At 29.3% G+C, this 16,682-nt stretch overlaps 1 protein-coding gene across 1 annotated transcript; it reads right to left on the reverse strand.

The window, feature by feature from the left end:
* Positions 1-7,084: 7,084 nt before the first annotated feature.
* LOC125865008 (uncharacterized) lies at positions 7,085-8,522 on the reverse strand. The gene is made up of 2 exons (XM_049545158.1): positions 8,046-8,522; positions 7,085-7,454 (listed from the first exon to the last, which is right to left on the reverse strand). Exons 1-2 carry the CDS (start codon positions 8,479-8,481, stop codon positions 7,249-7,251), a joined length of 642 nt encoding a protein of 213 aa, XP_049401115.1. The 5' UTR covers positions 8,482-8,522; the 3' UTR covers positions 7,085-7,248.
* Positions 8,523-16,682: the final 8,160 nt, after the last annotated feature.

The following is a 16,682-nucleotide window of genomic DNA, read 5'->3' on the forward strand; positions in this document are numbered from 1 at the left end:
GTCTATAGCAAGTGTTGAAGATGAAGGAAGCTGATGATTGGAGCAGGTCCAACGAAGCTGACTACAAGTTTTCAGCACTGCTGTAGAATTAGAGTCGCACTAGGATTAGACTACTTATATTAATTAGGATTATATTACGACTAGGATTAGATTACGACTAGGATTATATTCCAACTAAGATTAGATTATTTATAATTATTTTATTATTATAGTAGTAATAGGTATTGTAATAGGACATTATATTCCAACTAAGATTAAATTATTTATAATTATTTTATTATTATAGTAGTAATAGGTATTGTAATAGGACTCTAAGTATAGTTAACTTAAGACTCTACAATTCTCTCCCTATATAAAGAGTATGTACTTAACAATTTTAAACATCACTACAATTCTTGATTTCTCTAATCCATTTCTACAGTAACTACTTGGGCTAACAGGACATAAAGCGAGTTAATTAAGAATAGGCTATGAGTGAGTAATTAATTTGCTTTGTTTGTCCAAAAAGTGCATTTTTTCCTATAATTTTTCAATAACTTGATTCAAATTCATAATTTTAAAAATATAATAAAATGAAGATAATTATTGATAAAGATTGGCCTAGATTAAATAAAAACTCGTGATTTCTAAAAGGCTAAACTTATCAAAAAATATTTAAATTGACACCATATTCCACTTACACACTTCAATTAAGACTACCTAAACACTTATAGTAGGGTATGATTGTGTCATTTGACACCTTTTATATATATATATATATATATATATAATTTGGTTGATTTTCTCATCAAATACGTGGCTATATATATATATATATATAATTTGGTTGATTTTCTCATCAAATACGTGGGGTGAAGAGCAAAAAAAAAAACAGATTTTTCATTTATTTATATTCATTTTATTTCCTTCTTGTTGCTTCTTTTTCTCTCTCTTTTCCGCTTAGTATTTGACCACTATCAAACTTTCCAGTTTCCATCATTACTATCTTGTTCACTAAAAAAAATATAAGAAATTTGTCACTATTCACTAAGAACATCTGAAATATTTTTAAATGAATTTTAAGTTTAAGAAAAAAAGGTTTTTAGCTATAAAAAAAAAATAAAATAAAAAATTATCCCACCTCATCCTCCATTCAATCTTCTTTTCCATCGATTACCCCATTTTCTCTTCGTAGTAATGATATGAATAAATATGATTTTTTTTAAAAAAAAATTATGGAAGAAACTTTTTGACAAGTATGTGGAGTTTGTTTAGACGGGAGGAGAGGCTAGGTAGGTGGGGTTTTGGGGTGTAGAACATATATTTTTATTGATTTTTTTCCCCTCATAATTCATTTTTATTATATTATTTTGGATCAAATTATCATGTATCTTTATTTAATTTGTTATTTTGGTGTATAATGGACCAGTGTGTTACGCATTCTTTAATTTTTAAAAATATAATAAATTTAATAAAATGATCAAATTAAAATCTTAAATCGGTTCCGGGACTGATCAGAACCTGCTACCTAGCTTGTCCTAGAGGGCTGCTTGAAACACACAACTCCCCCACTTATTTTTCTTGTCATTTTTAAGGTCCCAGAATAAAGCAGTGAGTCTTTACTTGTCTGGTTGATAGTTTTCTCTTTTCTATTTTCCATTATAGGCCTTCTCATTAAAGGAGTAGCCATATTTGAAAATTAAACTACCAAAAACCAAGGAAATGAAATAATAGGCAAGACCCTTCTTTTTTTTTTCTTTTTTTTTTTCCTTTTTTTTAAATAATAAAAATAAAAATTGGGATGGAGAAAGGGGATTACAATGTGGGAGAATCGAACCCTCACAAACAAGATGGGAATCCACTAAATTTTATTATTGTCTCTTTTTCTCTATGTTTGTAAACGTTTTTCAAGTTTTTAGTATGTGATAATCAAGACAAATTCTAATAATAGAAGTTTGAATATATATATATATATATACATATAATGTGTAATGTGTTGAGTCCCACATCACATGCAGAACAAGTTTACTTTTGTTTTACATTGTTTGCTGTTGTATAAGAATTCTTCCTCCTCTTCTTAATTATTGGATAAATTCGTGACACCCCACCATGCAAATTAATACAAAATTCAGTAAGATTTAAGAATAATCAACTTGATGAATAAAGATTTGTTTCCTCAAATTTTCAAAATCTGAATTTTATGACAAGTACTTTTCACAAAAAAGTAACATTGGGGAATAATATTTTATATTTAGGCAATCACTTTGAAAAACACTTCTGCAACAACAATTTATGTCTAATCAAGATATTAAAAGTGTTTATAGAGAAAAACTATATATTCTTTTCACGTTTCTGAAAAGCAGCTTCCACTATTACTCAAAATACTTATGTTTTCCCTAAAACAACTTAATTCTCTAAAACGACGACCGATAAAACACTTATTCTTAATTTCACTAAAAAGTTGATAAACACTTCAACATTTGTACATTCATCATACCTTGATCTATATGCTGATGCTGCCAACTTGAAAATCTGAAGAGTAGTTTGGGAGCTATGGTGTGTAAAGGGCACAAATTAATTTTTTGTCTCCCCTCTGTGGTTCCAGAACTAAACCTAGTTTCCACAAGCAATAAGACATGTATACAAATGAATTTATCATACTACACTACAACAAAAACAGCTTTTAACGACAATAAATATGCACATTAACAAAGAGTGCTAAAGTCTTTATTGACATTAGTTAATTGTCATTGAATTCAATGCCACTATAGGCTTTAGAGACATTTACAAAAAGTGTTAATTGCCTCTAAAAAAGCATATTTAGCTACAATTAAGTTATTGCCGTTAATTCATAATACTCAATTCTTTAGCTAAATATTGCCATACATTTAAAAATCCACAAAATTTTGGAAGCTATTTATATGGATCATACCAATTATCTTCCCACACCCACTCGTGCACTCTTTAATTAGAATATACTTAATTAATGCACTACCCTTTTGATAGAATTTAACAATTAGAAAATACAACTTGAAATAAAATAAGAAAGACTAAATTGAATTTAATGCACCAACACAAAATAGCACATATAGAAAAAGGAAAATCCTTTCATTGGCAGTGGGTCATTCAGAAGTTAAATTATTTATGTGAGTGTTTAGCATGATTATTACGAGCTTAATAAACTAAGTTTAGCTTAAACTTTGTAGGCCAAAGATGGTAACACTCTAACAGATGAATAAAGTGGAGTATATGATTGAGCTATATACCTATAAGTTCTATTGGGAAAATTTCACGTGTAAATGCATTTTTGAGTGATCTTCCATTCACATTGCAGATGTATATATTGGTAGGTAGCCGTGGCGGAGTCAAAAATTTTATTAAGGATGTCCAAGAAAATGGTGTGTGACTGTCAAAATAAAACAAAAAAATATTATACTATTTAGAGTTTGAACCTGGAACTCATTCATTCAAATGGACACCTATTACCACTGCACCAAAGACATAATTTTTGTCAAGTGTGTCCAACTTTAAATATATATTCTTTAAATGTAGAATTTGACATGTTTATACAACGTAATTTTTCGACGAAGGGTGTCCAATTGGATACCCTGAGGTGGCTGTAGCTACGCCACTGGACTAGGTAGGCCGAGACTCAATTTGAAATTTATGAATTCTCAAATTTTAAAATGTAATTACTTCATCAAAATTTGCCCTAGTCTGACGTTAGGGGTGACATAATCAGCAAGTCATAGTAGAAATGCTCCTATTTTTAGGTAGTCGTTATTTTTTGCCCCTCGAATTTGTTCCCTTCAACACTGTCGCACCCTAGCAACCCAAGTAGATATAAGGAGACCAAAATTGGGTGTCAATCAACACTTTAAATAATTAAAATGCAAAAAATACCCCTAATACTAAAAAACAAAAAAAACTTCTAAGATATAAAAAACAGCTCGCTAGGCATAAGTTATGTCCTATAAGACATAAGTTTGTTTTAGAACATTATACCTTGAGACGTTTATACAACCTGATAAGATATATCACGTTACATGTAAAAATGACATATTATCATTTATCAACACACACATCTTATTATTTGAAAATTGCCGACTAAAGAAGAAGTATAAATTGCGTAGAAAAATGTCATTTATATTAGTAGCACTACAACATTTTGAAGCAACTTTAATCCTCTTTCTTCTTCAGGTTCTTTTTTTCCCAAATAAGAAGTAGCAAACAACTTTTCTAGTTAGTTATGTTGAATCCATTACAATAAGTTTATGGTTTTGCTTGATATTCCCTCCGTTCCATATTAATTGATCACTTTTTATTTTGTACGATGCTTAAAAAATCATAAATAAGAAGATAATTTTACTAATTTACCCCTTAAAAGCTTTATCGTAATTTTACAAATAAATGTGAACATTTTCAAAAAGAATTAATTGCAAAGGTAATATATGTGTTCTTTATTTAGTAAGGCCGACAATTAATATAGAACAACTATTTTTAGTATAATGATCAACTAATATGGGACGGGAGGAGTAACAGCAGAGATCAAAGTGTAGACATTTCAATTTTTGGCTAAACATTATCTTCTTGGTAAAATGCATGTTTTGGTAAGGGAGGTTATGTAGGTCCAAATAATCAAATTGCCTTTAAATTCATTCTTGAAAAAATAAGTGTTTTCCAACTTCCAATACTTGGGATGTTATCATTAGTTATGTGAAAATAGCAAGTTTTTTGCTAGGTTTCTTTCCTACATTAATTTGGTCTAATCTTCTCTATTTCATGCAAGTGAAAAACAAAAACCAAAGTTGTGAAGGAAGAGATTACCCTTTGTATACTATATATTTGCCCATCAAAATAACAACAATTATATATTAATCTATAATATACACAATATATGCATATTTTATATGTAATAATATGTAAATTTTATATGTATAACTAGCAGATATAATTATTTTTTATGGAACAATTAAATATATAACTTGTCTTTGAAGGTATGGGACAAGATTCCTTTTGCTAAGGCCAAATTTCGAAGATCATTGTCCCATTCATTGTCAATTGACTTTTAGCGTTAAATGTTTAGAATTTCTAACACATTTTTCATCCATATGCAATCACTCGAGACAAAAATAGAGAATTGTCTCTTAATTACTAGGAGTCTAGGACCAACGTCTTCTTTAAGACATACCTAAACTTTGATGATTGAATTGAAGAATACTAATTACTAAGCAACAGAGTTTCACATCTATGATCTACCATCATATATACTCTACCATCTTACTTGAGTTACACTGATAGTGATAACATATTTTTTATTTACTTTTCTAATTTTAACTTGGGTCAGGGTCAGGATCAGGATTCTTGTCAATTGGGAGTCAAAGCTCGAGTCGGGCTATCAAAAATTGAGTCCGGAATCGGGAGTTGGATCGAGATTGTGTTATAGGTCTTGTGGTGGGGAGTTGAGTCCCAGATCGGGGTCGAGAGTCTGGTCCAGGTTGAGTTCAAGAGTCAGGTGTTGAGTCTCGCGTTCAAGGTTGGGATCGGGAGTTAGGTCCCAAGTCGGGAGTTGAGTCCAGGGTCAAGGTTGAGATATGGGTCCCGTGTCAGGTGGGGGTCATGGTCGTGAGTCGGGTCTTGGGTTGAGTTCGGGAGTCAATTCTGAGGTCTAAATTTGTTTTGAAGTGGTAAGCCTGAAAGAGAGTTTTGAAAAATGTTTTTCTTACTTTAATTTAATTTATGTAAGGGCATCTTTTTTAAATTAGTAGAAAATAAGTGTTTGAAAAATATTCGCCAAAATATTAAGTCAATTAAACATAAAAATTTTGTAAAACAATTTTTACTTTATACCCAATACAACATTAATAAGTGTAATTTTTTAGAGGTTCCTACACCCTGATATACTTTAAGGGGAGTGCACTTGATGGATACCCAAAATTTATTCATATTTGAGATGAATAGATTAATTCATATTCAACCCACTTTTGAATAACCATAAATTTTAACCATTTTATCACCTCTAAACTTAACTAAACACCAATTAGAAAGAGAGTCATCAATGAGAGAATTTTGACGTGCTTGTTTTTTTTTTTTTAATTCAAGCCAGATTCTCCTTGGGCTATATTACAAATTGTGAATTGAATTTGTCGTATATGTGAATCGTTTTAAATAAATAATATATCAAAAAAAAAAAATATTGAGAGAAACTCATATTTAAAATTCGAGTTGTTTAAAGGAAGATTTAAGTTGATGTCCATACCAACATGGATTGTGGTGCACTGGTGAGAATGTTTCACCCTTAACCAGAGGTCTCGGGTTCGAGCTCTGGGTATGGAGAAAATCTTGTTGGGAGCGCCGCCCCCGAATGGGCCCTGCAGAGCGCAATCCGGATTTAGTTGGAGCTCCAATGTGGGCTCTGGACACCGGGTGGGAAACCAAAAAAAAAGTTGATGTCCATTTAAATCCGTCGTTACGAGTGAATAAATATATATATATAAAAAAAAAAAACCTCAAACTATCAAGAGAAGCTAATATCTAAAATTTAGGATTGTTTAGAGGAGGGTTGAGCTGGTTGATATTGAAACAAAGTAAATTATTTTAAGTAAATAATTTATCAGATTCGAAAGATTGAGAAAAGATAATATCTAAAATTTGGGGCGATTTAAAAAGAATTTGAGCTTGTCAGGATTAGGAAATTTGGTTATTTTATGCCATTTGAATTCTTTTTTTTTCTACATCGAACTTTTAAAATGGATTTGGGCCCGATTATATTTTTGAGCCATACTGATCAATCGCATCAGCATGAGAAGGTACTTGCAACCCCTTGTGGTGTTTTCTAAACCTGGCTAGGTAGTATGGTATTTTCTCCATTTATTTTTATTTGATCATTATATTAAGAATATATTCTCACTCTTACTTATTATTTTTATACATATTAAAAGAAATATATATTTTTTATATGTTTATTCTCTCAATCATTTTTTAAGACCTAAAACTAAACATCAACTAATATGAATATTACCATAGAATTCTCATCTCAATCACTGCTATATTCACACAAGAACATATAACTTTATTAGCAAAGAAAATAACATTTTTTTATTTCTCATTTGATAGTTCGATATTTATATTGATGTCTGGCTGAATTTGAATTTAATTTGAGAAATTCAACATTGAAATTAAAACCTATTTTAACAAAGACGACTCGATCTGTACTCGACGGAACTCGAATCCCTGGAAATAACACTATAACTCAAACATGAAGAGTAGTCAGATAGGAGTGGCTGCCTTCCAATTATTATTATTAGTGCTAGAATAACTCCATTTGTCTGAGTGAGCAGTAGCCATAGAAGAAGCACCAGAACCACATTTGGCCACTGTCCTAACACTCTCTATTAGTGCCTCTGTACGTGCCTCATGTGACAAAATTTCTGACAATTGTTCAGGGCTAATAAGTAACTTCACTTTCCACACACCTGCATATATATATAGTAAAGTCAAAAATTTAGTTAAGTGTATTTAAACTTTAATATATGACTTATATTACTTTTTCTATTTTAATTTATGTGAAGAAGTTTAAAGTACAAAAATCAAAATAGTTAATTTTGACTATGTATTTGAATATAGATTCTTCAAAAATTTAAAATTAAATACACATATTTGAAAATTACCCGAATAATATAAGTCAACTTAGCTGATGATTTAAAGTATTTTTAGAAAATTGTAGTCAAGGAAAAATTGTTTGACTCTCTAAATAGTACTAATATTTTTACATAATTATAGGACGGATCATTTATATACATATATATAATATTCCTTTGTCTCAATTTATGTGTTTGATTATGAATTCAAGTATAAGTTCTCTAAAAAATTGTAATCATTAATCTACACGTGCGAATAGTAGTACAAGTCAACATAGCTGATGATTTAAAATCATATTGAAAAGTTTAAGATGACTAAAAAGTATTATTTGACACTCCAAACAATTACACTTACACATAAACTTAGATCATATTAGACATATAAATACACATTAATTATTTTTCGATAAAGGGTGTTCAGTTTACCTGTACTATTGTAGGTAGGAAAAACCTCAGCTTCTGATCTCTTTAGCATCCTTTGATTATCAAATGACATCCTATAAGGTGTTGGTTGAGGCAAATTGCTTCGACTACTATCACAAGAAGTAACATCATCAACATTACATTTTTCTTCTTTTTGACCTCTTTTGGATTTAATAATAGGATGGTTTAGTATAGGAAGGAGATAGTATGATTCACCAGCATGAAGTTCCTCATTAGGAAAAAGTGGTGGAGAGAACATGTCATGGCTATGATAAATGGCATGTCCTGGGAATTCATTAGTGATGCAATGGGCTGTGATGGGTGCATGTAACTCCATGATGCCACCATTACAAGTCACCACTTTTATCACCATCTTGTTGTTTTCTTCTTCATCATCAACTTCACCAAAACCAAAACCCTTGAACACACAATTCCCCATCTCAACAACCTAATTTTAGCAAAGAAATATGGATTCTTGGAGATATATATGTATATATATCGATATTACTTGGATGAACGGAGTTATCAGATATATGTGTATCCGTGAAAGGTAGAAAACAAAACAAACCAAGAGATGTTTGCAAATTGAACCTAATACAAAAATTCTTGGAGATATATATGCCTATGTTTTCGATGATCAAAGGTATCAGATATTTATACCGATGAAAGATAACAAATAAAACAATCGAAAGATCGATAGGAACAAATTGAACCTAATTTACAAATTAGGATCCTCGGAGATGTGATTATCACTCAGATGAACAAAGTTACCAGATAGTTCTACTGACCGGTGAATGATAGCATATAAAACAACGGAAAGATCGATGCGTGCAAATTGAACCTAATTTTTATATATGTACTAATGAAAGATAGCAGATAAAACGGATGAGCCAAAATATATATGTTTGAAAAGGAAAGACTATGGTTTTTTTGTTTTATAAATAGGAATATAGAGGAGTCGTCGGTGGGAAGTTTCTTGAGAGTGAAGGGGTTCTTTTCTTTTTGAAAAAACATACAAGAATGTATCTTATGCTATATCATTATGAAGTATCCCTTCCTTCATGGTTGCAAATTCTTATAATAAATATTATGTGTGTAGTGTTTTGCTATTTATGTAAATTGTGAAGTGGTGGACCAACTTATGCTGTCTATCTAAAGAGACAAAAAAAGGATGTGTTGTGAATTATGTCAAAGAATTTTTATTGGTTCATAATAAAGGTGGTGAGGTTACAAAAATAATACTCCACTTATATATAGTATATAAAAATAAAATAAAATATACTTAAGCACTCAATCTTGTTTGATGATTCTGTACCGTTAAGATTTTACCTTGATAAGGAGCAATTAAATAGGAGTGATTTGAAGACGTTTTATTGTTTGTTTGATTAGGTAATTAATGAATTATCTTAATCATAAATAGATGATACAAAACGATTATTACATTATTAGTGCGATAAAAACGAAAGAAACAGATCAAAGTAATCGGATTCGGTGATTAATTATTTAATTAAAAAGGTGTAGGATTTCAGTCAACATTCGTCATAATTATGGAGTAATCAAAGATTATGGCTCATGTGAGAGATCAATGGTCAATTGTCGTAATCAATTTGTCCCTTAATTTGTCTTTTTCTTCTTCTTCTTCTTTTTTTGGTATGTGTGAGCATGTCATTTGATATGATACGATAGATAGCAAATATTATATTAAAATCAATTTTCTTAATATCGTTGTTTTGATAATATGATAATTGATGGGTTTTTTTAATTTATTTGCTTATATTCGATTTGATATTGCATATTTATAACAAACCTTTCTTTCTTAATCAAGAGTACAATCGAACCCCTTTCTTTGAAAAATATACTTTATACACAAGACTTAGATATTTTATGTTGCGAACTAATTTATCGAAGAATCAATCTATTTACATTGAGTTTTGGCCTTGAACGGTCTGGCATGACTATCGAACATAATGAACTGAAATTGACTTATCTCTTCACCTGTGATTTTACTCAATATCATGAGTGAAGAGATGAGTCAACGGTCTGACATGAATATCGAACATATTTTTAGAAGCACTTTTTAAAATCGCTTTTTAAAAAAGTGTTTTGGAAAATTTAAAATAACTAACTTTTCTTAAAAAGTGTTTTTGAAAAGTAGATTGTGTTTGGCTAATTTTTTTTAAAAAAATACCTTTGAGAGTTAAATTACAAAAAAAGACAAGTATTAATGCATTTTTAATATTAAGATTGTTAAATAAAGATAAATTTATTTTTTTTAAAAAAAAGATAAGTTATTTTAAATATCTATTGTAAAACTTTTAATTAAATTTTATATTTTAAAAAAAGTAAATTATAATATTCAAATTTTCAATCAATATTATAATAAATGAATAAACAATATTTATATAAAATTAACATGATGATTTAAATATAATTAGAAATATCAAGTAAAATAAACTTAAATGTTTCCACAAATTAAATCATTACATACGAAAAATTTACCACAAAAATAAATAAATATAAAAGATATACTGGTAAATATGTATATATATGGCAAGGATATTTTAGTCTTGAAATAAATAATTTTATGCTTCTGCTTTAAAAGAAAAACATAGATTTTTAGCTTCTTCTCAACAACAGAAAAGATGCTTCTGTTTTCGTTTAAAACTGATTTTACTATTAGTCAAACGCCTTGATTTTTTTAAGAGAATAATATTTTTTTCTCAAACAAGTATTTTTAGCCTTCCAACAACAATGTCAAACAAGCTCTTAGAGTCTGTTTGGATTGATTTTTGACCTTTAATTTATAAGTCAAAAATTATAAGCTAGTTATTTTTATTATTTTAGCTTAAAACTAAATGCTTATATAAGCTTTTTTTATTTGTCTAAGGGCCCGTTTGGCCATGCGATATGGTATCATTATATGGAATCATGATATGGTATTATGATATGGAATCATGAGATGAAATTGAAGGTTTGTTTGGACATGCGATATAAAATTTTTGTGTTCTATATTTTCTCATAAACATAAAAATCTCATAAGTTGTAAAACTATTAAAATAGCCCCAATTGTTTATTCAATCTTATCAAATAAACAAAAAATTATAAAATCGCATAATAAATTATTACAAAGTTATTTGTTCTCCACTTAAGTAATTGTTTCATCTAACTTTAATTTAATAAAAAAAATTGAACATAAATTGTAGTGTACTAGTCTTTAATATAATCCTCCTACATAATACGGACATTTCCTCACGTTGAACTTGCATTTCTCGATCATGTGACCGAGAAGACGAACCAACATTATTACTTTGAGCCATTTGTTGGTCAATATCCTCCGCAACTATATCTTCATGTTCATAGACCATAAATATTTCATCACTACTTTGGTATTCTCGCAAATAATTATGTAACACTGCACAAGCTATCACAATTTTCACTTGTGTATCAATATCATAATGGTTCATGCCTTGTTTCAGTATTCTAAATCTATTTTTCCAAGCTCCAAAAGTCCGTTCAATCACATTGCGCAAAGATGAATGCCTATAATTAAATAGTTCTTTGGCATTTTGAGTCTCTCTTTCACTTTCTCGGTAATCTTGCAAATGATAGTGTAGTCCTTTGTTTGGAGCTAAAAATCCTTTTGTGTTTCGGAAACCAGCATCAACAACATAAAAATAGTGCTTCCAAGGCAATGCAAAGTCATAAAATAAATATTATCTCTTTAAACAAAGTTGATAGGAAATATGTAACTAAATACTAATAACTTACACATAAAATATAAATGTTCACGTATTAAAGCCATAAAATAATTTATTAATGTGATTGAAATTTTACCTTAAACTAAGGCCAAAATCGAGTATTATGTCGAATTTTGGAATGTACACCAGTCATATTTTTTGGTTGTATAAATGTTGGTGCAATCTTGCTAATTGCCTCGGCAACTATTTTAACATGCCGGTTAATTATTTCAAGTGAATGTTGAAAAGCTTCACAATCGTGAGGTGTGAGTTAAAGTAACTATATGTTGGTGAGAATAATAAATTTTATGTCGGTGAGAATAATAAATTTTAAAATGTAATGATGTGATTATAAATTTTATCAACATATGATACCATATCACAATATGGTATCGTGAGATGGAATCAGCGTTTGGACATGCGATTTTACGCTGATTCCATCTCATGATTCCATATCATGAGAGGTGATACCATATTCTCCAAAAACCATGATATGGAATTATATGGTGATTTCATATCATGATTTGAGATATTTTAATACAATAATTGATCCATGAGTTTATATTTTGTTAAAACAACCCCACATTTATATCTACTAACCATTTGTTTCATATGTTGATAAAATTTATAACCACATCATTACTTTTTAAAATTTATTATTCTCACCGACATAAAATTTATTATTCTCACCAACATATAGTCACTTTAATTCACACCTCACGATTGTGAAACTTTTCAACATTCACTTGAAACAATTAATCGGCATCTTAAAATAATTGCCGAGGCAATTAGCAAGATGACACCAACATTTATATAACCAAAAAATATGACTGGTGTACATTCCAAAATTCGACATAATACTCGATTTTGGCCTTGGTTTAAGGTAAAATTTCAATCACATTAATAAATTTATTTTATGGCCTTAATAAGTGCACATTTATATTTTATGTGTAAGTTATTAGTATTTAGTTACATATTTCCTATCAACTTTGTTTAAAGAGATAATATTTATTTTATGACTTTGCATTATCTTGGAAGCACTATTTTTATTATTCTTACAAACATTATTTTTATGAAGTGCATTCTATAATGGTTTCAATTTATTTTATATTCACTAAACTAATATTGATGTATTTTTTATTTGGTAGGATTGTGTTGCGATTGATGGAACATATATAGAAGGGGAGGTTCCTAAAGCGGTCCAACAAGCATATCGTAATCACAAAGGAAGAACATCACAAAATGTCTTATGTGCTTGTGATTTTGATATGCGATTTACCTTTGTTGATGTTGGTTGGGAAGGTACTGAACATGATAGTAAAGTATTTGAGAATACACTTGTTGAACCAACGTCACAATTTCCATTTCCGCCACATGGTAACTTTAAATTACATCCTTAGAATAAATATTATTTATTTACACAAAGCTGTCTCATTTACATCACATATACTTTTAGTAATTCTTTATAAAATATTTTTTGGTAGATAAATATTATGTTGTTGATGCTGGTTTCCTAAACACAAAAGGATTTTTAGCTCCATACAAAGGACTACGCTATCGTTTGCAAGATTACCGAGGAAGTGAAAGAGAGTCTCAAAATGCCAAGGAACTATTTAATTATAGGCATTCATCTCTACACAATGTGATTGAAGGGACTTTTGGGGCTTGAAAAAATTGATTTAGAATACTGAAACAAGGCATGAACCATTATGATATTGATACACAAATGAAAATTGTTATAGCTTGTGCAGTGTTACATAATTATTTGCGAGAATACCAAAGTAGTGATGAAATATTTATGGTCTATGAACATGAAGATATAGTTGTGGAGGATATTGACCAACAAATGGCTCAAAGTAACAATGTTGGTTCGTCTTCTCGATCACATAATCGAGAAATGCATGTTCAACGTGAGGAAATTGTCCGTACTATGTAGGAGGATTATATTAAAGACTAGTACACTACAATTTATGTTCAATTTTTTTTATTAAATTAAAGTTAGATGAAACAATTACTTAAGTGGAGAACAAATAACTTTGTAATAATTTATTATGCGATTTTATAATTTTTTGTTTATTTGATAAGATTGAATAAACAATTGGGGCTATTTTAATAGTTTTACAACTTATGAGATTTTTATGTTTATGAGAAAATATAGAACACAAAAATTTTATGTCGCATGTCCAAACAAACCTTCAATTTCATCTCATGATTCCATATCATGATATCATATCGCATGGCCAAACAGGCCCTAAATATTCCAAATATGCTTAAAATTTGACTTTAAAATACTTAAATAAGTCAATCCAGATTCTAGGGACCCACATAGGTCCCTTTTGAAAAAAAAAGGAATGAATTGAATCTTTTTTAATCCATAATAAATATAAGTATTTTATTATAATATTTATATTCTAATTAATCTATAGTTTTAGGTCTCGTGATTTGGGAAATAAATATCAAGGGTAAAGAGATAATCTCTTGTCAAAATGACAAATAAAAAATGAAATATTTTGTTTTGTTGTTGTCGGTAAGTTAAAATGGTGAACATGTAGCAATAAAAGTGAAAAGGTAGAGTTATTATGTGTCGGTAAGTTACTTTCCTCGAAGAAAGAAAAAAAGAGGGATTAATTTATCTAATGTTGTAATCATTAAAGTTTTTGTAGTTACAGTATAGGCCAATTTTTTTGAGAATTTTAAGCAAATCTTAGTGTTTAAGAAATAATTATATACTATTTTTATTTTTTTAAAATTACAAAAATCACTTAAATTTGATGGAATTCGAATACATCTTAAAATATTTTGATACATCGCGTTCCAATTTTAAATACATACAAGTTTCGCTTTCGGATCTATCACTTAATATTTCAATACATCGTGTACGCCCTGATACATCTCGTAAAGTGATGTATCCTACCGAGTACCAATGTCAACAATAAAAGAAGATCTTGTCCTTCAAAGATCAATTTGATAAACTTAAGTAAGATAGTCGCTTTTTTTTTGCAGTATACCGCAATGTGAGTAGAGCGAATTAACATAAATCTTTCCAAATATGAGGAGAAAAGTGAGATCCTTGTCCGGTCTTTATCGTTGAATCCCCAAATGTGCATCTTCGAGTGTTTCAGCTGATCCTCGATCTCCCAAACAAAAGTGGTTACAACGGAGCAGCGGATCTTTGTCCTGTTAATCCTCGATCCCGTCAAGGTGAGAGCTCTCTTCCCACAACAAGCGCCACTTCACCCTTGGCTTCGCAACTGTCGTCTTTTAGCTGATTGATGAGTGTTAAAGATAGACGTGTCATGCCACATGAAGAAAGTTGTCAAGCATTGAATGAAAGGAGAGGGAGGCTCGGGCAAGGTTGTCGGAGAACGTCCGCTAAACTGATGTATCCGAGAATAGGAGAGTGTAGTGTTCTTTGTAATATTTTTAAATGGTAGGAAATTTTAGAGATTATGATAAAATAAGTTGTGTATTTAAGTAATTTTTTCTTTTTTTTATTATGATTGTGATGTTTGGGTTAGTTTTTGCGCTACTCGACTAATTATAAGAGATATTTGCTATCTTTCATTAGTAATAAGTATTCCCTCTATCTCATATTAGATGAACATCTTACTAAAATATTTGTTTCATATTACTTGATCACTTACTAAATCAGAATAGAATTAATCAAAGTTTTCTATTTTACCCCTACAATTAATATGGCATTTGAAAATTTAAACAAACTTTGAATAAAAATTTCTTTTTTCAAGAGATTAATTATTTTATTTTTTTTTATAAATATCCCCATTTTATTATCAAAAGTAGTTCTTTACGGCTCAAGGGAGAAAAAAATATGCTTTGTTCCTCAATTGGACATGCCCAGCTCGGGAATTAGTCTCTTTTCGACTATTTCTTGAGCTGACGTATAAATATAAAGGAGAACTAACTAGCTAGCCCGGATAAATCTTCTTCGCGACATAAGCCTCTTGTCGCCTTTTTATTTGAAAACTTATGATTCTTTAACATCCAAAGCTTGTAGACTGTAGCAATAAGTATGATTCTATAGATTGTATAAATAAACATAGCAAAATAGTAAAATTAATTAATCTATTTATGATTTTTAAATTATCGAATAAAATAGAAAATGTTCATCTAATATGAGACAAAGAAAGTACCAAATAACTCAATTGTTTTTATCCAATTTTTAATAATGTTTATTTTTGGACTTTTTTAATCTGAATTTGTATAAAAAATTCTATTACAGAGGACAAAGTAATTTCTATCAAATATTTAAAATTTAAATTTGAGACTTCTAGCATGAAAAAGTAGTTATATGACTCCATTGATTTCTTATCTTAAATAAAAGTTAAAAATAAAAGGTAACTCTTCGTTTAGATCGAATCACAAGTTACAAAAGCTAAAAGCCTGAGATAATGTTGAATGCATCAATCGAAAAAGTTAAAAATTTATGTATTTCAGTATAATCATATGCATTTTAGCATAAACATATTACATATATATTATTTATTTTTTATATACGTAATATATTTCTTAAATGCTTCCGTTATACATATGTTTTCTAACCATCCCTTTATTTATAGTGATGCCAAAAAAACACTAGTTCTAAAATGGTGTCTTTGATGAATTTGATCCAACAATTTTATCTGAGATCGAGCGCCAATAACGACACGAAAAAAAAATCTGTAATCCTCCATTTGAAGCCACAAATTGCGAAGCTAAAAGCCTAATAATGCACCAACCAAATAAATAAATAATTAACTCAAGATAATAATATGATAGTTAGCATCAAGTAATAATTGCAAATAATGGCTGTAAGCCATGCTCCACATATTGACACTTTAATTGGTATAATAATAATAATAATAATAATAATAATAATAATAATAATAATAATATTCTCTATGAT

Source organism: Solanum stenotomum, chromosome 5 (assembly GCF_019186545.1).
Source record: "Solanum stenotomum isolate F172 chromosome 5, ASM1918654v1, whole genome shotgun sequence".
Lineage (NCBI taxonomy): Eukaryota > Viridiplantae > Streptophyta > Magnoliopsida > Solanales > Solanaceae > Solanum > Solanum stenotomum.

What these genes read in the sequence shown, in the direction of transcription:
- LOC125865008 (XM_049545158.1), bottom strand. Translation starts at nt 8,481, where the DNA reads ATGGGGAATTGTGTGTTCAAGGGTTTTGGTTTTGGTGAAGTTGATGAT. An exon ending in TCCTACCTACAATAGTACAG is followed by an intron (nt 7,455 to 8,045) that starts GTAAACTGAACA and finishes ATATATATGCAG; the next exon opens with GTGTGTGGAAAGTGAAGTTA.